General features: G+C 55.6%; 1 protein-coding gene across 3 annotated transcripts in view; it reads right to left on the reverse strand.

Annotated features, from left to right (window-relative positions):
• Positions 1–219: 219 nt before the first annotated feature.
• Positions 220–23,681, reverse strand: part of SLC6A6 (solute carrier family 6 member 6) — a 94,276-nt gene continuing 70,814 nt past the window's right edge. For all 3 annotated transcript variants that reach the window (XM_045289798.1, XM_045289797.1, XM_045289799.1), the window contains 9 exons: positions 21,786–21,920; positions 20,521–20,624; positions 20,244–20,368; positions 16,500–16,612; positions 11,710–11,841; positions 10,472–10,574; positions 9,830–9,930; positions 7,352–7,522; positions 220–5,405 (listed from right to left, as the gene is read on the reverse strand). In XM_045289798.1, the coding sequence (XP_045145733.1) occupies positions 5,265–5,405; positions 7,352–7,522; positions 9,830–9,930; positions 10,472–10,574; positions 11,710–11,841; positions 16,500–16,612; positions 20,244–20,368; positions 20,521–20,624; positions 21,786–21,920 (1,125 nt within the window). In that variant the 3' untranslated portion in view covers positions 220–5,264. The remainder of the gene's footprint in view (positions 5,406–7,351; positions 7,523–9,829; positions 9,931–10,471; positions 10,575–11,709; positions 11,842–16,499; positions 16,613–20,243; positions 20,369–20,520; positions 20,625–21,785; positions 21,921–23,681) is intronic.

The following is a 23,681-nucleotide window of genomic DNA, read 5'->3' on the forward strand; positions in this document are numbered from 1 at the left end:
TAGGTAACATTTCCTCTCCTCAGTGAAAACTCCTAAAGGGATTGAAAGTTCCAGACCTTATTTTTTTTCAACTTTCAATCTCTTCCAAACACATCTGATGAGAACCTGTCCATCTGTCGGCACTGCCACTCAGCCGAGCTGTCATGTGCTACTCAATCTGTGCATCAGGGACTGTAGTCACCTCTCTCTGGTTATTAAGAGTAATAACCTTTCCCTCTCTTCCAACGATCATGTTTTTATTGGGAAAACCCACACCAGGCAAGTCCTCTCTAGGGCTGGGCGCTGCCTGCTGGCTTTGCCTGATAGTTCCTTCCCTGCTTTGTGAGGGTGGCTTATCTCAGCTTGAGCTGGATTCAGCAGAAGTACAGGCAAACATTCTTTCGTTTCAGGAGGATGAAGTGGGAGGGACTGGTACCCCCAGAAGGTCCTCTAAGACGCGGCTTTTGTTGGTTTTGGAGTACCCGGGACCCTGGGGTGGCTGGGAGAGCAGTGTCCAATTAGATGACCCTTCTGTGAGGGTTCCTATCAGACCAGCAGGTGACTATTACCAGTTGAAAGCGGGGTCATCACAATGGAAGCATCCATCCAGGAGGCCCGCCTGGCTGCTATCAGAGCTTAGTAGCCGTGTGTGCAGCCTCCACTGGCATCAACCAGCCGTGTCGACTCTTGGTCCTCGGTGTCAAGTGTCAGCTCACTGTAAGGGGGAGCAGAGAAACCAACACGGACCCTAAGGGAGGTCTGTCCTGTTGGCTTCAGGCAAGGAGGCAGGTGGAATGGTGGTGATATGAACAGAGTCCACGGCAGGAACCTTCTGTAGCAAGTTGCAATAGCCTGGCAAGCAATCCTTCCTGGGTGGGGGTGTCACACTCGAAGATCAGCCTGGTTGCTACCTGAGTCCCCCAGTAGATTGTTGGCTGTGGATGCAGCTTCCACTTTGCAGTCCCCAGTGCCAACTGGAAGTGGGGAGGGACGGAGTAGCTCCAATGGACCCCCGAGAGGATTTTCCTGTTGGTTTCAGAAGCCAGTGATGTAGGGGACACATGGTGGTGCAAGTAGAGTGGGGAGTGCACTGCAGGACCCCTTTGTAGCAATGCATAGCTGACTCGCAGGGGATAGCGTCCAGGTTGGGGAAGGGCTGTCATGCTCCAAATGCACCTGCAGGGAGATCTGCCTTGTTGCTGTGTGAGCCTTTCCTGTGGTATGTTGGCTCTGGGTGTCCTCTCCACTCAAGATACCTGCTTTCTTAGCACACAGCAGCCTGGCTCAGAGTCCTCCGCACTGACCGGAAGTAGGGGACTTCAGAACCACCTGGAAGGCCGAGCTGACCCGGGAGGTCTGTTCTGATGTTTCCAACACAGCCCTGCGGAGCACGGCGAGGCTCCGTCTGCCGCATAGGCCGCCTGCAGCAGCTGGCAGCTGCTTGCAACCAAGTGTTTGGGTGGGGGAGGTGCTGGTACCCTTCAAACGGGCCCCCAGCATCGTCTTCCTTGTTCAGTTTAGGACAAAAGCTTGGGGTCCTGTTTCTTTGTACAGCAGGAACTGTGGCATTTCGGGAAGCAAGTTCATCTTTCTGGGGCCACTACCCCAGTTCACGGTAGCCAACAGCCTGTGTGGCTCGGGGAGGGGAGGGGAGGAGAAGCCATTTTCCGGTCGGGTTATTGATTTTTGTCTGTTTGCGGCACCCCCCCACTGCTTTCTTCTGCTCCTGAACTCAGAGTCCCTGTGCGCTGAGCGCCATTTCCTTGTTGCACATGCGTGGAAGGGTCAGAATCACTGTTTCATGATGTCATCATCTTCCCAGCATTTGCATGAGACGTGGCGTACATGCCCCTGGGCAGCAAGGCCCAAGTCACCTGGGCTTGGGTCTGAAGGGCAGGTGGGACCCCAGCCACCTCCAGCGAGGTCTCTCTGCTGAGTCCTATTCAGGTTGGTGGTCCGGGTCTTGGGAGGCAGGAAGGCACCTTTGGGTTCAGCCCTGGTTCCCAGGGCACTTCCCTAGCCAAGAGGGGCAGTGTTGACAGATGCTGGTTGTGGGACGAGTGCCCTGGGGACATACTGGTCCCCTGTATCTCACCATTGTTTTCTGGGATGTGCAGGGGGACCTGAGGGACAGAACCAAGGGCCAGGGGGGTGGAGAAGAGCTGCCCAGCATACACAAGGGACAGTTAACCGAGACCACAGTTGGGAATTTCCCATGTGGTCCCAGGACAAGTGAGGCTTCCATTTAAACATTGACGACGGGGGTATATATGCTCCTTGCACCCCGATTCATGTCCTTGGGCCTCAGTCTCCTTATGTGCAATGAAAGATCTCAGTTCTTATCTCACAGAGGACCATTAGGAAGGAGGAGGGTTGGCATGGGGCCAGGGTAGATGTAGACGCCGAGGCCCTGGAGAACCCGCCTCTCTGAGCCACAGCTTGGGGTCCAGCCAATGCTGAAGATAGTTGAAAGGGGCGGGGATACTGCCCACCTCATCCTTCAACATGGGGGCGGGGTGGGGGGGGAAGAAGGGGGGGCTAGTGTTTCCTTTTCCACGAAGCCGTGACCATGGCCGGCAGGGAAGATGCTGAGGAGTTCCGTACATTTAGTCCATGTTGCAGTGCAGACCCCTCAGAGCGCCACATCGGGAGAGCCGGCGCTGGCGGCCACGTGACCCAGTCTGGTTTGTCCTGGCTTGCGAGCAAAAAGTCCTTTCTGGTCTCCATGCCTCCGTTGCCCCCATTTTACAACAGTGCTGGATTATTAAGGGCCTCACCGGCCATTCCTGACTCCAGTGAATAGCTAGCTGATCCGCCCCAAGCAGATTTATCCGGGGACCATTTCCCGTTTCTGCGTCTTCAAAGAAATTCTCTGTCTCTCTTCCTTCTGTTCCAGATCTGGCTGGTGGGGCCCAAGGCAGGCCTCAGAGTCCCTGCTTGATCTCAGGACCTGGGCGGCAGAGCCCGGGGTCCGTTCTTCAGAGACGGGTGGACTGCAGTCATGAGCGCTAATGACAAGTTTCATTTATATGGAGACATACAAGTCAAACATTGTTACACACGGTACTCATAGAGCCAAGGTCTGCAGAGCCATAGACAGAGAGGGACGATACCTGGGGACAGGTGCCCCGGAGCGGAGTTAAGAGATGGGCTTGGGGGAAAGTGGCAACTTTCTTTCCAGGCAGGGCCTGGGGTGGGGGCTAGGTCTGCATGTGTCTTTGGTCTAGAATTTGGTCTGGGAATCTTATAAGAAGATGCCTTCCTTAGGTAATTTCCAGAATGTTGCAATTTGCCTAGCAGCCTGAAATACTGCAGCCTCTCACCCACGGTGCAAGTGTCCCAGGGGTAGGAACGGGGCAGGTGCCACGGACTGAAATTGATGACAAATGTCCGGGTAGCCACGGCTCGCCAAGCCGTTCTTCTCATCCACATGTCACCTGTCCCCAATCATGACAGAGGTAAACTGACTAAAGTTCCACACGACAACGAGGGGTCGCGTAGCCACTCCGGACGACCAGGGACACACAGTGAAATAAAGCCAGACTCGGCGGCAGACATCAATACACAGACAATATAGGAACACGTTAGAATTGTTTGCGGTTTGGAATAAGATGGGATGTTGGTTGGCAGAGTTGGTGGCTTTACAAATGGCAAACGTTGTCTATTGGCCAAAGACAATTTGCCACCTGGGAGAGGGGTCCCCACAGGATCCTCCCCCTCCCACATCTGGGTGTGAGCTCTTGCTCGGAAAACAACCTGAGCTCCCTGCGCCTCGCCAGGCAGGCTGGACAAGGGTTTCGGTTGAGCTTAGACTCTGAACTTGCCAGCAACACTTTACATGGCACGGCCCACGTCCAGATGGGGGTGGGGTGGGGTGTCTACACGTGATTTCAAAGGTGTCGCACCTTCTCTTCTGGTTCAGGAAGGAACTGCCCTCAGCCTAAGGCTGTTGATCAAGCCAGGATTGGTGTGCCAGCCCCTTGGACAAACCCAGCCTCGAGGCTGGGGTGGGCTGGAAGAAGCCCAGCACCCTCCTGCTTTGGGGAACACTTTCTCCAAACCCCGAGACCAAACCTCACCAGATGTTCTTGGCATAGGGAAGCCCCCAAGGGTGGGTCTTTCAGAAAAGCTGTCCAGGAGGGCGTGGGGACAGCATTGAAGGTGGGGAGATGAGGAAGGAAAGGCACCCCAAGCCACAGAAGGCCCCTGCCCTTTGGTCCACATGCCCTCCTACCTCGTCCCATCCCTAAACAATACAAACACGGTGTTTCCTGGCAGGCAACGACCAGTGGAACAACTTGAGCCTGCCGAGGTTCCCCTTCCAGTACAATGGACCCACCCACAAGGCCCAGTCCTCCACCTGGAGCCGGGCGGCTGGGGTTTCCACCAAAGGCACCCCAGGAGGGGCCATGGCCTGGCCCTAAGGCCACTAGGGAGTTACAACACAGCTTCCACATGCAAGCTGACTCTCAGATGTCCCTCTCTTCTGTCCTGGGTGAAGGATGCCAAGAGTCTTCCTGCCAATCCTCAGTCTCAAGATAAAAGGTGGGCTTTTTGCTCCTGGCACAACGCTTTCTACCGCTCTGCAAGAGGGCCTCATGTTGATGGGAGGGGTTGGTTCAATTATTTTGGCATCTCTCTCCTTGGCTAAGTCAAGTTTAATGAGGTGTCAGCTCGGGAACCTACCTTCCTTCAAACACACAGCTCCCCACGACCCCCACCCCCGCCAGTCTGGCCAGCTAGTGAGCCTTCTCCCCTGTGGTATTTGCCCACCTGAACCAGACTTTGGAAGGTACTGCACCTTTGCTATAGGTCTGCGGCCCCAGGGAGATGCCACCCTGGGCGTTTGGGGCAGAATTGTCTGCCCGTGACACAGCACCGAAAAATTGCTTTTTGAAATGAGATCTATTGCTGGCAAGGAGATCAGTTCAAGTCGTCAAGCGTACAGCGATCTCTAAGTGTCTATATGTTAAAAAAAAATTACAAAGGAAAATTTAACAAGTTCCCATAAAATACATCTAATTCTGTATGAAAGCTCGGCCGTTCCCCGGACGCCTGGGAGGGTGGGCAGGGTTCTTTTTGTACAAAATATCCCCCAAATCAAAACGGAACACAACACGCATGAGACCCACACACCCACACGTACGCGCGCACACACACAGTAACATTTTCTGTGACAATTAAAAAAAAAAAAAATCCTAGTGCAAATGTAAAGCTCTGTAAACCTGGCCCTAGGAGAATCTAATGTTAGTAAACAGCAGGAAAGCGGCCCGGCCTCCCGGAGCTCACATCATGGTCTCCACAATGATGTGGGTGGGCTTCATGAGAATGCCGTTGGCAGTGGCGGGCGAGTTGTAGGGGAGGGCCCCCTCATGCTCCACAGCCCAGCGGTTTGGGTCCCTCGGAGTCAGCAGGTACTTGATCCTCTGAAAGCAAAGGGGTAGATGTTAAAGGCTTCAGCCTCTCCTCACCCCTCTGGTTCTACTCAGGTATCAGCTGCCCATCTTCCACCTCCTCCCCTCTGCCTCTTTGTCAGTCTCTCGGTCAGCAACAGAGTCCAGCTCAGGTGCTTCTGACCTGTGTGGACCAAAAAATCCCTGACCACAGCAACTTCCCAGAGGGAAGAGATAGAAACTAAGGGGCACTGAGTTAAGCCAATGGGGATGGGACAACAGAGGGTGAAAATGGCCAAAGGGCGTGAAGGGTGTAATCAATGTCACTGAGTTGTAAGGCAGAAATGGCGGAATTGGTGCACGTTCTCAGTAACCATCGAATAAATTAAAAGTGTGAGGCCAACTGTCTGTGTGTGGGCCTTCCCCTTCCAACAGAGAGGAGCCAGAGGCTGAGCATCCACAGACCATTCTGAGCAGGGTGAGTTTGGGGTTCCCGCTGGGTGCCTGACCACAGAATCAATGTGGACAAAGAGCCCTCCCCAGGGTCACACAGAGAACCAATGGCAGAGCTGAGAACCCTCCCTAAGGAGGGACACACACAATCGATGGCAGAGCAGTTACTTGAACCCGGGCCTCACCAAGTTCCCATTGGCCACTTACACAGGCAAGCTGCTGCAAATAAGTAGCCCATTAGGCACGCCACCTCTATATTTGAAAGACCCAAACCAAAGAGGCGCTGATTAAAAGGTATAAAAACATTTCACTTAAAAATCTAGATTGCTATCTTTTCTTGAAAACGGCAACACCTGGCACCCTTGGGTCCTCCCTCCCTCCTGGCCACCACTGCGGGACCTCGTGCCTGCGGCTGATTTAAGAAACAAAAATCAATATACCTCCAGTAGAGGTAAAATGCCATCTCCGAGGGGGAAAGGCGGGGTTGCACTACTACAGAGAAGAGAAGGCAGTAGAATACATCCCTTGGGCCCTGTGCTGAGAGGTGGGCCCCTAAAAACCAGGAGCCGAGAGAGGTGTAACACTAGAGATGGTACAAGACAGTGATGAACTAGTCCGGTTGTATACTGCTGGGAGGAAGACTATACGAAGGGGTAGAGGTGCCCCGCGGCTGACTGCCTCAGGCTTTCCTCCCACTACGCCCTGGTTTCCTCCTCCTCCTCCTCCGGAAGGCTGGTCCCTGCGGGCTCCATCTCCCCTCTCCCCCCAAGGCCTCGCTGTCCCAAACCCACCTTCAAGCCATTCCCTTGTGTGGAGGAAACGTGGCCCAGCCCGAGGGGCAGTCAGGGCCAGGACATCCTGGCTCCAGATTTTTAAAGAATAACAATAAAATAGCTCAAAACAAAACGGGCGTGTTGGAGGTGGCCCAAGACTAAAGGTTAAGGGTGCTTCTGAGGAAAGGATTTCTTGGAAAGAAGCCTTCTGCCAGGGCCCGGAGTCTCTGGTATTGTTAGCGTTTCTCAGGACACAGAGGGGGGTGGGGGTGGGGCTGGCACCCGGGAGACTTGGCCCGAGCAGGGGTGACTTCCCAAGGTCTGGCTGCAGACCCAGGGGGAGGACACTGGCATGCGCTGACCTTACCTAATTTTGGCTCCTTAGTAAGGGCGGCATCTGGGTGGAGCTCAGTCCCATCCCCCTAGGGCCTAGACACCCAGCTCCTGCATAAAGCCTGAACTCCTGAAGGGGGCACTTCAAACCATGCCCCTCTCTCCTGCCTCACACTGTGCCCCATCAGGGACACACACACCACTCTACCCCCACCCCGCCCGCCCCTCTCACACTGTCGGCCTCGTGCTCGAAGGCCTCTGCTGAAACCCACCACAAAGCCTTCTCTAGGATAAGCCATCCTTCATCCCCACACCAGACTCTTCTGCTCAGTCTCCACAGCGCCACGCAGCAGGCCGCGGAGAGGGTGGATCCTGGCCCCCCCACCCCCACCGGCTGGGGGCCCCCACATGCTTACTCACCATGGAGAGGGAGCCTTGTGCCTGGCAGAGGGAGATGAGGAACACGAGGGGGATGCACACCATGGAGGCCAGGGCCAGGGCCCAGCCCAGCCCAATGGCCCAGTCAGGGTACACATAGACTTTGTTATAGGTCAGGGGCTGGTACTTGACAAGAGAAAAGATAAAACATCCCTGTGGAGAGAGGGGAGAAGTCAGTGCGGTTCTGAGCATGGAGGGCGGAGGGGCCAGGGGACTGGGGTGGGTGAGTGGTGTCATCGCTTTCCTTGGGCGAAGACGAGCTGGGTGCCTCCCACCAGGCTGCTAGAAGGATCTCCGTGCAGGATAAACCTGACCACACTGCCTCCCGACTGGAAATCCTTCGGTGCTCCCCAGTGCCTTCAGGATAGGGCTCAAACTCCTCCTCGCTCCTGTCTTAGAGTGCCAAGCCTTCCCCCCCACCCCCCTACACGCTAGCCACCGGATTGAGGCCGCCTGCCTCAGGGCCTTAGTATATGCCGTCCCCTCTCTCCTGCTGAGGCCTGTCTCCTGACTTTGTTCTCAGGCCTCTCAGAGGCCCCTTCCAGGCTTGCATGCCCACGCTGTTCCTCCGTGGAACACCCTGTGCACATACATCGCTTCTTCAGCAAACACCTCTCCCTGGAGCCCACGAGGTTCCAGGGACACGCTGCCGGCGACCAATCCATGCTCACCGCCGCACCCACCAAAGGCTCTCTCCGTTCCAGCGTTCCTGCAACTGCCTGCCCATCTGCGGTCCAGCAGGGCAAACCCTAGGTCCAGCTGCCAGGACAAGGCGTGCCCCAGGGCCTTGCCCAGCTCCGTGGAACAGCCTAGCTCTGTGGCAGTGCCATTCCCACCCACAAATGGGGAGGTGGCTGGGGCCAGCGCTGGCCCTCGGAGAGATAGTGGAAAGCCCACGTTTCCCTAGGCAAAGAGCGTCTAGGCCAGCTAGATGCCCAAGCTTTTGCACAGGTCAGAATTGGAGTATACCCGAGGAGTTTAACCTGGGATTGTCTCGGATTGACTCACCATGTGAGAATGCCGTGAATCCTCACGGCCCAGTATCCAGTGCAAATCAAGCCGTTTTAAACAGGTAAACCTACTGAAGTCCGGAGCTGGCCACCTGAGGCAGGAAGAGCACTGGGCCCCAGACACTTTCTACTGGCCACCCACTCGCCTATGATGGTTTCTGCCCTTAGGCACAAGGTGGCGGCTCAGGCAGGGCAAGCCCTAGCAGAAGCTACTCTGGGCTCTGCAAGCACCGGGATGCTTCGAGCCCCCCACCCTGCTCTCCTGGAAGCCTGCTTAATGCTGACCTACGCAGCCTATTAGGGAGGGAGAGAGGAAAACCCCGAGGCTCAGGCGTGGAAGTTGCTTCCTACAAATGAAGATCAAGAGAGGCAGAGAACATGGGCTTGAACCCAACCCAATTCATCTTCACAGCAAACCCATCAACTGCTGTGGTCCCTGGCTGCCACAGTTTCTGGGTTTTGTGCAGAAAACAGTCTGGGGAAAGCATGCATCACCAAGGAGAACAGCATCGTATTAAAGAACAGCCGTAGCAACCACAGGTTGCCCGCTGCCTGTGTAGTCCCACTAGAGAGACCTCCCTCAGGAGCCCCGGTGACGAAGTGGTTATGTATTGGGCTGCGATCCACCACGTCAGCTGTTTAAAACCACCAGCCGCCCCCAGGAGAAAGATGGGATTTCTACTCTTGTAGAGTCACGGACTCCAGGGAGTGGAAGGGGCTCTGGCTTGTCCCTTAAGGCCATGCTGAGTTGGCATCAACGCAATAGCAGGGAGTTTGGTGTTTTCATTTGAGAGCCTTATGTTCCAAAAGAGGGCACTGGAGCCCAGAGAGAAGTGACTTGCTTCAGGGCCCACTGTGCTTCAGTTTGTGCTGTGAGCAGGGGTCTCTAGGGTGGGGGCCCATCTTCCCCTTAGCACTAGCTCCTTGGGTTTAGGAGAACCTAGAACCACCCCCTCCTGAGACTCTGCCTTTTCACAAAAGGTGCCCTGTCCTTCCCTCATGAAAGAAGGGGATTAAGCAAGGGCACCCCTCCCTCTCACCACAGGAAGACCGCATCCCCAGTACCCACCACCTGCTCACCGTTTGATGCTCTGGAGGCCTCTCGACCTCGCCAAGGGCCCGGACTGAACTCAGGGACTCTGGAGGGTCTGGGGAAGCGTTATCCCTGCCGTCTCGGACCCCTGCATTTCTGAGCATGCCTGGGTGTACCTCCCTGTTCAAGAACTCCATGCCTCTGCCAGAACAGCCTTCCTGGCAAACTCCTACTCATCCTTCGAAACCCCACTCAAGATCACCTTCTGGGAATAGCCTTCCCGAGGCAGAACGCATTGCTGGGCTTGCTCGGGGCGAACACTTTAGCAGATGCTGGATAGACGGAGGTGATGATCGGGTGGCAATATCCCGACCCAGAGAGCACAGGCTACCCACAGACAGGCAGGATGACACTCACAACACAGAGAACTGGAGTGATGACAGCCCAGCTGTACTTCATCCAGGGCCCAGGCCGATAGCCGATCATGTCCTCAATACCGTTATAAAAGTTATCAGCGCCTATGAGAGACAGGGAGAGGGGCACAGTGAGACGGTGCCCAGGGCAGCGTCAGCCCCGGGAATGGCAGAGCAGAGGCCGGAGGGTCAGGAGGGAGCCCCTGGGGCCCGAGCCAGGCCTCTGTACCTCGATACTATGTAGCCCCAAAGGAGCAGGCCCTTCAGTGAATTGATGTGAAATTCAAATGTAACAGGCCAACCTATCTTTCTCTGGCATCACCTGGTGGACCCCAAATCCTGGTGTGGCTCCTACAGGGTCTCCAGGAATTTGAAATGGGTCAGGTTTGAGCCCTAGAGTAATTCACCATAGGTCTCCGCACAGCCAAATAGGCATTGATTTAAAAAACCACCACCAACAAACGTCACATTTCGTACCCTCAACACTGGGAGCTCTAGAGGGTGGTTACAAATGCATTAGCACAGACAAGGGTCAGTCTAAGAGGCAGGGACCAGGGAGGAAAGGCCTCTGAGTCTCCATGAGACTTCTCTGTTTCTGAAGTCTCTATGTGTCTAAGTCTAAGGAGAGGCAAAGATCAGTACTCACCATATACCCAGGCAATAGTAACACATTCAAAGAATGCAACCCACAAAAGGCATACACCGCTAGCTGCATAGTAGTCAAAGAGTTGAAACACATACATGCCACCCTAGGGAGGAAAGAGAACCGCAGAGAAGGTTGAGCTGTGAGTTGGTATCGACTTCCCTTCACATCCAAAGAGCTTTGGCATATCGATATGAAATACTACATTTTGTTTTTAACCAAGAGGAAACCAAGGCAAAGCTATGGCGAGGCAGTGTGAAGATACACATAGCAAGATGCTCCACCTCACCTTTTTAAAATCTCATGAAAAACACACAGAAAAATGAATGCAAAACAAGACATTTCTTAAATAAAATAAAACTAGTGACTTCACTAAGCCCGCTTTTAAAGGTGGTGCCTAAAACCAATCCAAGCAGACATGGAAGATTCAGTGGCATCCAGGCCAGTGCGTGAAGTTGACATGATGGAAGGTTTTCTTGAAGACATCTGGGTGGGGGGGCGGGGGGACAACTCATTGATTTTTAACTTCTGGTAAGCACAGTAGTGACTGAGAGGTTTGGGGGTGATTGTTAAATGCAGCCTTCCGTTGGAGAATATTGGGGGGGGGGTAAGATTGTAGGAAGAAATGTGCCTCAGCCTGATTTTAAGGCTCACAGCCTTAATTTCACCATCTCTCTCTCAGCACTGGCCTCTTGTCTTGCGGGTCTACTGACGCCTCCCACCCTTCTTCTTCCTTCCCAGTCTGAACCCAGTTTTCCCGGGCTCAGCCAACTCCCTGAACAGCATGCCCTCCTGGCCAGCCAGGCACCGCCCACAGCATAGGTCTAGGCTTACATACAGGGTCTGCAATAAGATGCCGATCCAGGCACTACCTGCCAGTAGTCTTTACAGGACACATCTGCATCTACCCCTGTAAGTAGCTCCCCCCCGGGCCACTGCCCCAAGTCATGCTGTTCCCGTTATTCCAGCTGGAGCCCCTCCCTTGGGCAAGAAGACGGAGGGTCTCCAGCATAACCGGGGAACGGGGCAGGGTGGGTTTGGGAGCTGCATAGGCTACATGTGGATCAGCTGTTGGGTCCTGAGCTTCCTGGACAGAGCAGGGCCGTTGAGCTGGTCGGGTCAAGTGATTGCCCCACCCATCTCCTACCTCCAATCGTGGTCAGGACCGGACCCCAACTGCTCTGACAGCCTGGAGCCAAGCCCCACAGGGGATTGGGGGGCAGGGTAGTCGTGCCACTTACCTCTGTCACCATTGTCAGCCCCAGCAGGTAGCTGGCGCAACACATGAGGGCAATGAAGATTTCCCGATGCTTCCTTAGGAAGGATGGGTAAAGATCAACCAAGGACGTGATCTGTCCTTCAACTTCAACAAACTGACAAGTGAAGGAGACGGGGGAGAGAAAGAGAGAACAGCTGAGTGTCAGATGCCCACCGATGCCCCCTGCTCAGGGGAGGGACTTGAAGCTGTGCAGTGTGGCTGGGGCAGAGAGATGGGGTGGTGAGGAATAGTGCTGTGGGAACAGGCCCCAATGTGTGCAGCCGGTCCTTCCGGCCATCTCTGCAGGGGGAGTTGGAACTGCTGTTCTTGGGAGCTTCCCTTGCATCGGCACACCACACCTCACTGCCAGTGAGGGAGCCCTGCCTCAAAAGAGATGGGTAGATCTGTGCTCCCGAAGTCTTCAATGCCTGGGGTTGAGGGGACATAACTAACAGGCCTTCCTCCCCAGGGCACCTCTGGGCTCACATGACCCTGTTTGTTTAGGGGGACTCTGATGGACACGCAGCTTACCAAATCTTGCACACACGGCTTCATTTAGGCTGTTCCTGCCCCCACCATGCTTTTCCCCCAGTAGTTAAGATTCAGCTCAAGAGCAACATCTTAAGCCAGTATACCTGAGGGCAGGTGTCTACGGGCAGCCTCCCCTCTGAAGGCAAAGGTGGTGGCATGCTTGTTTCCACACTCTGGTTTTCTAGCTCAGGGATCGATAACTCTAACTATATGACAAATGAGTACGTGGCCTTGGCACAAAATAACTAGGTGCCCCAGAGCAAGCCTGGGCCTCAGTTTCTCCACCAGTGAAACCAAAGGGGGCTCTTTAAATTCCCTTTGGGGCTCATGGGGTCATGAGAGAACATCCCAGGGGGATGTGCACACCCACAAGCCCACGCATATGAGCCAAGTGCTGCCCACGGTTCCCAGAAAGAAAGGTGATGATGTGGAAAACCCTCACCTTGGGGGCTTGTTAGAACTAGTTCTAGAACCTGATGACCCCAATCTGTCTGTCACCTGACAGACAAGCTGTCTCTGAGATGATTCCCTATTATTCCCTAAAGAGCTGCCTCGCCTTTCAAAGGGCTCCCTCCGATAGCTACAGCACCAGGGGGTTTACCCCTCCCTGCAGGACAGAGACTTGGCTCGTTCTCCACCTCCTGCTGGGCACCTTCAGTCGTGTGTGTTGTTTGTGGCACAATCTAAGGGGTGGAGCTGCCAGGCTAAAGGGCACGAAGCCTGGCACTTACATCTGGATGGCTGCTGACAGCTCGTCCTGCCAGCCAATCAAATTGCTTTAGACGTTGAGATGCCAATGCCTTGCCCATCTGTGGTTTGTTCTGGGAGGGGGTGGGGGAAGGGTGTCTTCTCAGCTCCCTATCGGACAAACCGAACCGCTTGTCTCTTGAGGACACATTGCAGGGTGATCGAAGAAAGGAGTGTGGGAGAGGGGGGAGAGAGCACCTTTCATGTGGGCTTGGGAGATGACACTTTGTGGCCAGGAATGCAGAGCAATTATGGCCGAAGGCTCTTAGAAGGGGGTCATTACTGGGACCCCTGACTGGGATGTCAACTGAATGGGTTTGGAACCCAAGTAGCAACTGAAATATAGCAAACCCTCAGCTCAGACGTCTCCTGAAGCTATAGCAGGAATGAAAACCAAGGGCCCCTTTGCTTTCATGCGATAGAGAATTCAAAAATGAAGAAATGAATTCATGGGGAACTCCGGGCCGAGACCGGCACAGACCACTGGCTCCCAAGGTCATATCTTTCACAAGGGACTTTCCCCCCCACCTCGCTCCGGGGTGCACATGCAAGTGCCCTCCAAGAAGCCGTATGACCCTGGCTTCTCCGAGCCCCGGTGTCCTTTCTGTAAATTAGGAGGCTCTGGGGTACTCTGCAGGGATGCCGCTGAGGAGCATACGGAACCCTCAGAGTGAGCTGGCAATGGCGGTAACTGGCTCACGGTGCTGCCTGAATACACGGAGGCCCCAGGCACAGCAGGAACACAATACTGGCAACCCTGGGAGCCATGGCAGCCTAGACCCTGGTAACCGGGGGTGGGGTGGGGGTGGGGGTGTTTACTTTTGGAAGTAGATTGCCAGGCCTTTCTACTTAGCTCATCTGCGTGGAAGAGCTACCTGGAAACCTGTTCGGCATGAGTGCAACACGCAAGCCTCCATGGACAGGCGGGCGGTGGCTGGGCCTCACACCTGGCTCGTCCACAGGGACGGTGGGGCTTTGACCAGCGAGCCCGCCAGGCCTCCCTGTGCACATGAAGGGTTCGATCCCATGGGGGAGGAGGACAGGAGGGATGCACCACTGGGAGGGGCACTACCCAGAGCTTCTCCTGTGTCCCTTGGGCAGCCCAGATGCAAAGAGGCACCCGTCTCCTTTGGAATGCTTCTCTTCCCCCCTCTCTAAGAACCCACCACACAACTCCCCAAGCGCTGCTCACCTGAGCTAGGACCCCAGGAGGTGCAGTTCCTCTCCTGAGAGGCTCACACTGGCTGGACCACATCACAGGTGTGAGGCCTCCGCCTGAGGTGGCCTGGGCTCTCAGTGGGCTCAAAGGGACAGTTGTGGGAAGTCACAGGCAAGGCTGATAGACTAGCAGCTAAAGGGATATAGGTTCTGGGACCAGGCAGGTCCAAGGTCACGTTGTGGTTCTATGCCTTAAGTGGCTGTATGAGCCCTCAAGTCCCTCTCTTAGTTTACTCTGCTGGGGAACAGAACCGGTTACCACGGAGTCAGCTCTGATGCTGCACGCATCGGAGTAGAACTGAGCTCCACAGGGATCTTCCAGGCCTGGTTTTGTGGGGGGAAGTGGACCCCTGGGCCTATCTTCTGAGGCACCTCTGGGTGGACTCAAGCCCCGATCTTCCTCCACAGTTAGCAGCTGAACATGTTCACGGTCAGGAGCACCTGGGAAGTCCTCGATGAGACACTGAGTGCTCCAAGTCTTGAGGTCCAGGACCCGTGCAGCAGGTTGCCTCTGAGCGCTAACTGAGGCTCTCTCGGGGCACCGGCTGGCCTACACTGGGCATCCCCCTGCACACCACCCTCAGAGGACATCTAAGTATATCCCTCTCTGCTCAGGGCACGGTCCCAAAAGCCTGAGCCCTGCATTCTGGGCTCAAGGAGATGTCACATCTTGTCACTTATTAAACCTCTCTGGGTTTGTTTTCTTTTACTTAGAGCTCTTGAAGCTATAAAAACCATTTTCTTGGGGGCGTTTGAAGGCTGCACTCCTTAACTGGGGATGATTAACAGCATCCTCTTGCCTGTTTACACAGCACAAGCTGGTCAACAACTGCACAAGTATTTTGTTCTCAGCCTCCCAACTGTTTCCATTCCGCCTTCCCCGCTAATCCCTGTCCCCCTTTGCCAAATCCTTTGCTCAGTTCTTGACCTTGCTTTGCCTGACCACCGCTCCTCTTACTTTTCTGGAATCCCGCTCCTTGGTTTGCTCTTTTAAGATTCTCCTCTTACCCGGAACTGGCTCTCCCGGGACCCGCCCTGGGCACTGGCTTTGCCGGTCGTTTCCCGTGAGGAGGGGAGTGAAGTTCTCTCCTGAACTATGCCACAAGCTGGGTCTCTCATAACCAGAGACGTGCCACCAGACAGTCACACTTCTGGGAGGGCCCATCCCATTTGCTTTTGACAGCGGCCGACTCGGCTGGCAGCCCCTCCCCTGCGCATCTTGAAGCCCCACTCCTCCTGAAATCCTGCTTGTGGGTCTAGCCGGTTGTTTTAAGGCCGTTCCAATCAAACACACATCCTTCCGGGGAAAGGGGACCGGGTAGTTCAGGTCAATGGTCCCCCGACTGCAGCTGGCCGCTCTGTAAGCAGACCATAGGTTCTCACAACACCGGGGAGAAGGGGACAGTCATGCTGTTGACCAGACGAAGAGGCTGAGGCTCTCGGCAGAACACACAGGCTCAGTCACACAGCAGTGCGGTGGAGCCGACAGCCCTGTGGAGGGTAGGAGGAGGAGTTCAGAATGGCAGGCAACAACCCCAGCGGAGCAGGACTCCTGCTGGGGAGGGTAAAGCCACAGAGCGGGACCCCTAGGGCTTAGCATTGGGTGGACAAAACAGTGTTTTCCTGGAAGGATAACACCTCTTCCCTCACTCCCGGTCCGCCAGCTGCGTTTGAGTGGAGTCTGGCTCACAGAGCGCCCAGGTGGGTTAGAGCAGGACTGGGCTCCCGGGTGGGGGTGGGGGTGGGGGTCAGTTTCAGGAGCTGCTTTTCCAAAAGGAAAACACCAAGCCTTCCCTTGGAGGGGCCTCTGGAGGATTCGAACTTTTCGGTTAGCAGCTGAGAGCTTTCACCGTGGGGCATCACCAAGGTCTCCTCCCTCACTTGTTCCAGGGAACACAAAACTCTCAGTGGGGTTTCGACTCCCCCAGCTACTTGTCATGGTGTCAGCCTGGAAGTGTCCCCAGATACCTTTCCCCTGAAGTCTACCCCTGTCCTGGCTCTACCTTAACCCACCTTCCCTGCTTCCATCCTTGTCCTGCCCATCTGCAAACCCAACCCTCTCCCCCACCCCCCAGCTTGGTAAACGATTTGAGCTTTGTAGGCAGACATCCCTCTTCCACAGTCCTGCGAGTTTCCACTGCTGGCCACCTGGGTGACCCCTTGATGGTCACTGGAGGCAGAGTGACTACCTCCCAGCCTAAATAGGGAGGCTTTTCCAAAGGCAGCTTCCCCGAAGCAAGTCCCACCCTGGGACCAATCCCCAGGCCAGCAACCTACCTGGCTGTCCAGTCCAAGCAAGAGAAGCATAATAAAGAAAAGAATGGACCAAAATGTGGGCAGTGGCATCATCGTCACAGCTTTGGGATAGGCAATGAAGGCCAAGCCAGGACCTAGAGGAGAGAAAATAGGGAGGGGAGGGGGTGGGGGGGAACAGGGAGGAAGCGGTCAGCCACTGAGTCCCTGACACTGGGGCTCACACACAGATGGCTGATCCTGAGGTGGGGCGCCCAATCCAAAGTACAGGGAGGGGCCGGGTGTGAGCGTCTGCCTGGGGTGAGGTGGGGGGCACCGAGGGGCTGGGTAGGGCCCCGTTTTAGCATCTGTCTCCTACACAGCACAAAAGGCCTCATTGCACACTAGCCTCCCAAGAACGCTGACTATGGGGGCGGGTGGGGCGAACACAGGACCCAGCCTGGGCCTGGAAAAGGGAGGGCTCCCCACCAAACCAGCCACGTCGACTTCTGGCTGGAAGGAAGCAAGAGTGAGGGGTCTTGTTATCGGACCCCCTCTAGCCCACATTTGTCATGGGGAGGCTTCTATGTTTGACCACTGCATGGGCGGGAAGACCAAGAATGGAGCCATACCACAACACCCCTGCACCCAAAAGGGCCCATGGCATCCTTCTGAAGACAGCACAGGGCTAGGCCTGCCCAGAGTCCGACCCAAAGGGAAGGGTGGGAAGTGAAGATCCTGCACCCAGCCCTCGATCCAGGTCCTCGGGCCCGTTTCCACATTATTCTGCCACACACCCTTGGCGTCTCGGGGCCCCAGCTTTAAGTGGGGGGTTGGTTCTGGGGAGGACTCCCAAGGAGCCTTCTGGGTTCGGGTCCTCAGAGGCTGAAGACATTTCTCTAGAAAGGGGGCTTTGCTTTCAAGAGGAAAGACTGAAAGGGAGGCTTAGGGTTGCCCTGAAATTCCAGAAACGTGTCTCTTCCTATCCCCTAGCCGCCCACCCAGCCCGCGAGAAGACTCCCTAAGGGCAAGGATTTAGTTACAAAGAGACCCCTGGGTCCATCTGTAGTCAGCAGCAGCACCAGACTGGTGTAACTGGCCCGGGCTAGAGAAAATAAGTAACAATAAAATAAAGTAAAATCTACAACTGAAAAAAAAAAAAAGACCAAAAATTTGAAACATAAAAGGGCCGGAGAGCAGGAACTACGGAAGGTTTTTATAAAGCAAACCCTCGAAAGTACCAATGAATGGCTTAGGAAAGGAATTAAAAACGAACCCCCCCAAACGTTGACATAAATTGGAACCAGAGACCGCATTATACAGCGTGAACATTCACCAGGGGGAAGAGCAATTTCTTTTACAGTCCAGAGTTCCCAGGCCTGGGGAAACCTGATCCACATGGAACCGTCCCCCACGGAGGTGATAAACAGTCCCAAGCAGAAGCAGAAAGGAGGGTCTCACCGGCCCAGAGCTGCCCAAGAGGACAAATGGGAGTGGGGAGAGTTGGGACGAGAAAAAACCTCCGAAGGCAGACACCGTGGACCAAAAATAACTTTGGGGTCAAAAGCCCGTGGAAATGGAAAGTGTGGCATTCCCACCCGGGTTGGTCCAAACTCCTGGGTGCCCTGTCTGGGGGGCATCGCCGAGGGTGAGCAAGTCCTGTGAGACAGATGTAAAATGGGCCCCCCTCCCCGCCCCCTGCAGCCCCACCCACTGGGGCATTGGAAGTTCCCAATCGACTCGGTTCTGTATTTCAGTTTTGCCCTTCGCAAGCCCCCCGTGGGAGCAGGCCTGCACTTCTTGCTCTCACCGCGCACAGAGAACTGTCAGAAGAGAAGTCCAAGTGAAAGAATGCAGCCACTTGGAGCCCCTCTGGAGTGCTCTCCCCGAGGGGAGGCCATGCTGCGGGGCCACCCGCACTCAAATGCGTGATCGCACTCGAGGTGGTGCTCTGGGGAGTCTGAGAGAGAGTCACCCTTGGTGTCTCGGCTGGGGAACAAATGGCAAGGTCTTCTTTGAAGTGGAGAAAGAAAATAACTCCGACAAACAATGTGTGGGTGTGTGTGGGTGTGGCTGCCCACGGAGAAAGACGTGTCTTCTATATTTATATACCTCATCACACCACCAAGTTTTCTCTGTGTGCCTGGTGATGCCATCAACCAGGGCGGGTGTGCAAACCGCTGACTGGAAGGAAGCTACTTCAAGGTGGTCAGAACTCTCCCAGGCCCCCCACTCCCCATCCTAACTGACACATACCCAGGTGGACATGGGTACTTCTGAAATGGCTTTCTGTGTCTTCCACCTCCAACTGTTCTCACTGGTATGGGACCAAAGGCCCAACTTAGGGGTGTGTGGGGTGGGGCTTCCAGAGCTCAGGTTCTCATGGCAACAGGTGTCTTTGCCAGGGGAGGAGGAGGGCAGGCCTGAGCCCCTAGACCCAGACCCTCAGGGACCGATTTACATATTTCTAGGGTAAGGTGGGGAAGCAGAAGGCCTGCTCTCTGGTCACCGGTCTTTGCATCAGAAGGCACAGCCAAAGAGCCTCGAATGCTTGAGCTCCAGGTCTGGGAACTAGACCAGACTCCGCCTCTGGTTTCACACACAGCAGACTAATGAGGGCAGGGATGGAGCTGTGGGGAGTCTAGCTGGGGCTGGTCGTGGGCCATAGTGGTCCCTGGAGCTCCCCTAGCTTTGGCTCAGAGCCCCAGAAAGATGGTGAGAAATCAGGAGGTGGGGGCGGGGGGGATGCAACAGAACCATCGAGGCCACCAACAATCACCCCCTAAGGGAACTGGGGACATTGGGGAAGGGTGGAGAAGATACGAAGGTGGATTTCTCAACCATCTGGGGAAACCTCATGTTCTGCATCCCATATGTGAGCCCCTGCAGCGTTAAACCTGTGGGTTCCAAAGACGTAAGTAACCACAGGGCCGGAGGCTCTGGGATGCTAGTCACAGAAAACCCCCATCATCCTCGGGGCTATGGTCATCTTACTGGAGCTGGGAGGCCCAGGTACCTAAGGTCCTGAATTCTTTTAAGACTCCATGTTTCTGAAACTCTGGTTCCTGTCCCCCCACCCCGTGATTCAGGGCTCCTGGGAATTCTCGTCTAAGGGGCCCACCCCTTTGGGGCAATGGCATCCTCCACCTATTTCCACATGGGCTCTGTCATCTGCTCCTGCCCAAAACTGCTCTAAGATACCACACCCCGAGGGAGCCTCCTCCCGCCACATGCTCCATCTCTTTCCCTTGCCTCATCCCCACAGGGGCCACAGTGCCCAGCACAGTGCCTGGCACAGAGCAGACACTCAATAACAGCCAATGCTGTAATGGGCATGTGAAAAGGTTCACATTGAGGGAGCACGCTGGGGGCAAAGTGCAAAATACAGAAGCTGAGGCTGAGAAGGCGGCAACGGCCTGCCAGTCGGTGGCTGGCTCAGGACCTGAGTTCAGAGAGTGGTTCAAAGCTGGAACCAGGCCTTTGCTGGGAAACGGGGAACGAGAGGGGGCAGGGGAAGGAGCATGAGCAGGTAGATAGCTAAGCAGTTCCCAAATGTAACCACACAACCCCCCACCCACCCCCACCCCATGTCCTGTGACTCCTTGGGCCAAATTGCAATGAAAATGTTTCCAGTTTAGTTGCTGTACCCTTTTCTATCTGGGGGAAATCTCTTTGGTGGTGGGGGGTGTCCCCCCCCAGGTCCCCCTGGGATCTGGCTTCATGCCTGCAGTACTTGGCTCACACACTAGGTGGCAGTGCCCACCACCACTGCCACCAGTATCACCATACCTGACTCAGCCACATCAGCAATGTCCACCCCTTGCTCTTGTGCCATGAAGCCCAGGATGGAAAAAATTGCGAAGCCAGACACAAAACTGGTACCACTGTTCAGGCATCCCAGCAGCATACAGTCCCTAAGTTACACATATGTCAGGGAGCAAGTTAATTCACAGCACAAGGAAGCCACGCTCCCTACTTCTTTCTTTTTCTTTAAACATCATCATCATCATCATCATCATCATCATCATCTCTAAGGTGCACCAGGCCCCGCTGGGCTAACACTTGCCTGTACGAGTTGTACTTGTACTTGTTGTAGCTTCCCAGCGAGGTCATGGCCCCCAGGCAGATGGCATAGGAGAAGAAGATCTGAGTTCCAGCATCGATCCACACCTACGTGGGCACCGCGGGCGGGGAGGGGAAGGGGAGAAACAAGGGTCGTGAGAGAGAGCAGGACCTGTGGACACCTGGCCACCGGGTCCTGAACGGCCTGGGGGTTGGACCTCCCAAGGCGTCACACTGCACCTCTGCCCCAGGGCCCCAGGGAAATGAGGTGGTGGCATCCTCTCGGTGAATGGAACCGGAACCCTCCTGGTGGAACCCAAGGCGCCTTTCTAGACCGTGCTGAGCCACAAGGCACCCCTGAGGTCGGAGAAACTACCCAGTCATTTAGCATCAGGATTGAGGCTGGGCTTGGCGAGCAGGTAGTTCCAACCCTGGGAAAATACTTCCTGGGGAAGGAAATACCACCCTCTGGGGCTCAATGTTCACATCTGTAGAACGGGCTCCATTGTCTTGCCTCCCCAAGCTATTCCCCAGGTGGTGGGAAGACGTGCCGTGGTGCACCCAGACGTCAAGGCTGCTATTTTTACTGCTAGTGTCTAGGGATCTCCGGGATGGAAGGGGAGGGATTCCCTACAGATTACACACCGAGCTGTTCTCCAGAGCCTTCGCTACATAGCTCCTGATGACCACCTACTGCCTTCCCAGCTCTTCTTTGATGCAGCCAGCCAGCCTGCCTCCTTGCCTCCTCCTCCATAGGGAGGTTGGTGGAAGGGGCCCTGACTAGATATACAGGACCTTGGGAGGCAACCATAAAGTTGAGGAACCTGGGGACAAAAGGTCCTCCAAACAGGTCGCTATCAGCTCTCCGGGCTTAGAGCAGAGCACCAGTAGGAACAAGTCATGTAGATCTGCCCCTCAACCTCTCAAGGGGTCATTAACCACGAATTCTGCCCTTCTCAGACTGCGGCAGGCAGAGGTGGGGCCCAGCTCCTCTCCCTTAGCAGGCGCAGGGCCTCAGGTAGATGCTGTTAACTGGCCAGCCGCAGGAGCTCTGATATTAAAAGACATCCCCACCACCACTTGCAGCCCCTTTGGGAAGGCCTGAGGCTCCTGGGAACAAGTGCTCCCACCACAGACCCAAAGGAAAAATACCCGGGCGACAGCCTCGCTCGCCTGCACGATGCCACCAGCCACCCTCAGCACTCACCCCATCCTGCACTAGCTCGGCCCTGAGTGGGGAGGACAGGCAGGGTGCCCGGCCCACAGTACCTGGGGGTCCTCGAGGCGAGAGATGTTGGGGTACAGATAGAACTTGATGCCGGCACTAGCCCCTGGCAATGTGAGTCCACGGACCAGCAGCACCAGGAGCATGATGAACGGGAACGTGGCTGTGATATAGACGACCTGCAGGGACAGTCAAGGATTCAGGCCTGCGGCGGACGCTCCCAGGCATGGGCTCTAGAGCTGGGCTCCCTGTGGCCAAACCTCTGCTCCACCTGGGCAGGTTTCCGGTGTCCTGCCTACGTGGTCAGTGAGCCCATTTTACCGGTGAGGAAACACACGCAGAGTAGGAGGAAGGTGTCCCTTGCCCTCCCCACCCCCACCAACCTCCATCTGCCCTGCACAACGTCTCTGTGCTTTGCACAACACAGGTGGACAGATGCTGGGAGAACCCAGGCCTCCCCTGCCTCACTCAGGACCCCACCCCTACCCCCAGCCCCAGAGCAGACTGCCCAGGCCACAATCCCTTTCCATAGAAACAAGCAGATAGGGGGTTTGGTAAAGGGCAAGAGGGATGCTCTCGGGGTCTGCCTGGGTCACCACTTACTGAGCGCTCGCTCTGTGCCTGGCCCTGTGCACATCTACTCTCCCTCGATCCAGCCTTCAGCTCTTTAAAGCAGGTTTTGTCATTGTTTCTACTGTGTTAAGTGAGGTGATGGGGGCCCCGAGGTATCACACGGCATGGAAGTGGCAGACAATAGCAAAGCAGAACGAGTAGTGAGCTGTTAGTCAGAGCCTTCTTTCCATGTCTGGCCATATATTTAATTCTCTCAACAGCCCAAAGGAGGCTGGGCTGCCAGCCTGCTGGGGCCTGAAAGCCCTTGGTCTCCTATTGAGAACAGAAGCTGGTTAGCGGCAAGGCCTTAAAACCCTAGTGTGCAGCTGTGGCCTGGTGGGAGGGGGGGGGGCTGAGGCTCCCTGAGCTCTGTCACTCTCGGGGAGACGCTGAGTCAGAGAGGACCAGTTGGGGCCACCTAGACTTGCCGATGATCTGTGCGCCTTGGTCTCAGCTTCCTGGTCTGTGCCATGGGGATAATGAGAGGACTCACCCTGCGTGACACACAGAGCGCGGCCCAGAAAACTCAGACATTACTAAACAAAACCCACAGCCACCAAGCAGCTTCTGTCTCACGATGGCCCTCTAGGGCACCGTAGAACTGCCCGTGAAGGTTTCTGAGACTGTAACTCTTCACAAGAGTACAAAGTCTCATCTCTCTCCCATGGAGTGACCGGTGGTTTCGAACGGCTGGCCTTGCGATCCGCAGCCCAACACAGAGCCCCTACGGCACCAGGGCTCCTCAGTCATTGCTGTTGCTGGGAACATCCTACATGGCTGAGTGGGGCCCCCGAACCCTGCCCTGGACACCCTTCCCCGTTTCCCCAGCCACCCTTCACTGTCCTCCTCAATTACCCCGCATGGGTAGACAGTGGTGGAGGGCGGGACAGGCTTCAGGAAGGCCTCTAAGGGCTGAAAAGGGGTGCAACAACACCAGCCTGACCTCACAGCCTGCCCAGCCCTTCCTGCAGACAGGCGCCCTCCCTCCCTCCACCAGTGTCCACCTCTGGGGCCCTGCCGGCTGTGACACACCCGGCGGCGACCGAACAATAGTGGCTGAAAGCGCCCCCATGCCAGTCCCCAGAGGATGGCCACTTCAAAGCCAGCTGGGCCCCGTGGGCTGGGCAGTGCAGGCTGCAGCTGGTGGCTCCCTGCCAAGGGCATAAGACAGGGGCTGGGAGTGCGGGCAACTCCTTGTTTTCACGTTTCTACCGTATTGAAAACAGACTCGTGTGGAACTTCCTATGTGTCAAGGGCACGGCATGTATCAACTCAGTTCTTTTACCTCCATTTCCCAGCGGAGGAAGCCAAGGTCCCAGAGAGGTGAC

Source organism: Echinops telfairi, unplaced genomic scaffold (genome assembly GCF_000313985.2).
Source record: "Echinops telfairi isolate 266 unplaced genomic scaffold, ASM31398v2 ScPeMD7_31;HRSCAF=116, whole genome shotgun sequence".
NCBI classification, from domain to species: domain Eukaryota; kingdom Metazoa; phylum Chordata; class Mammalia; order Afrosoricida; family Tenrecidae; genus Echinops; species Echinops telfairi.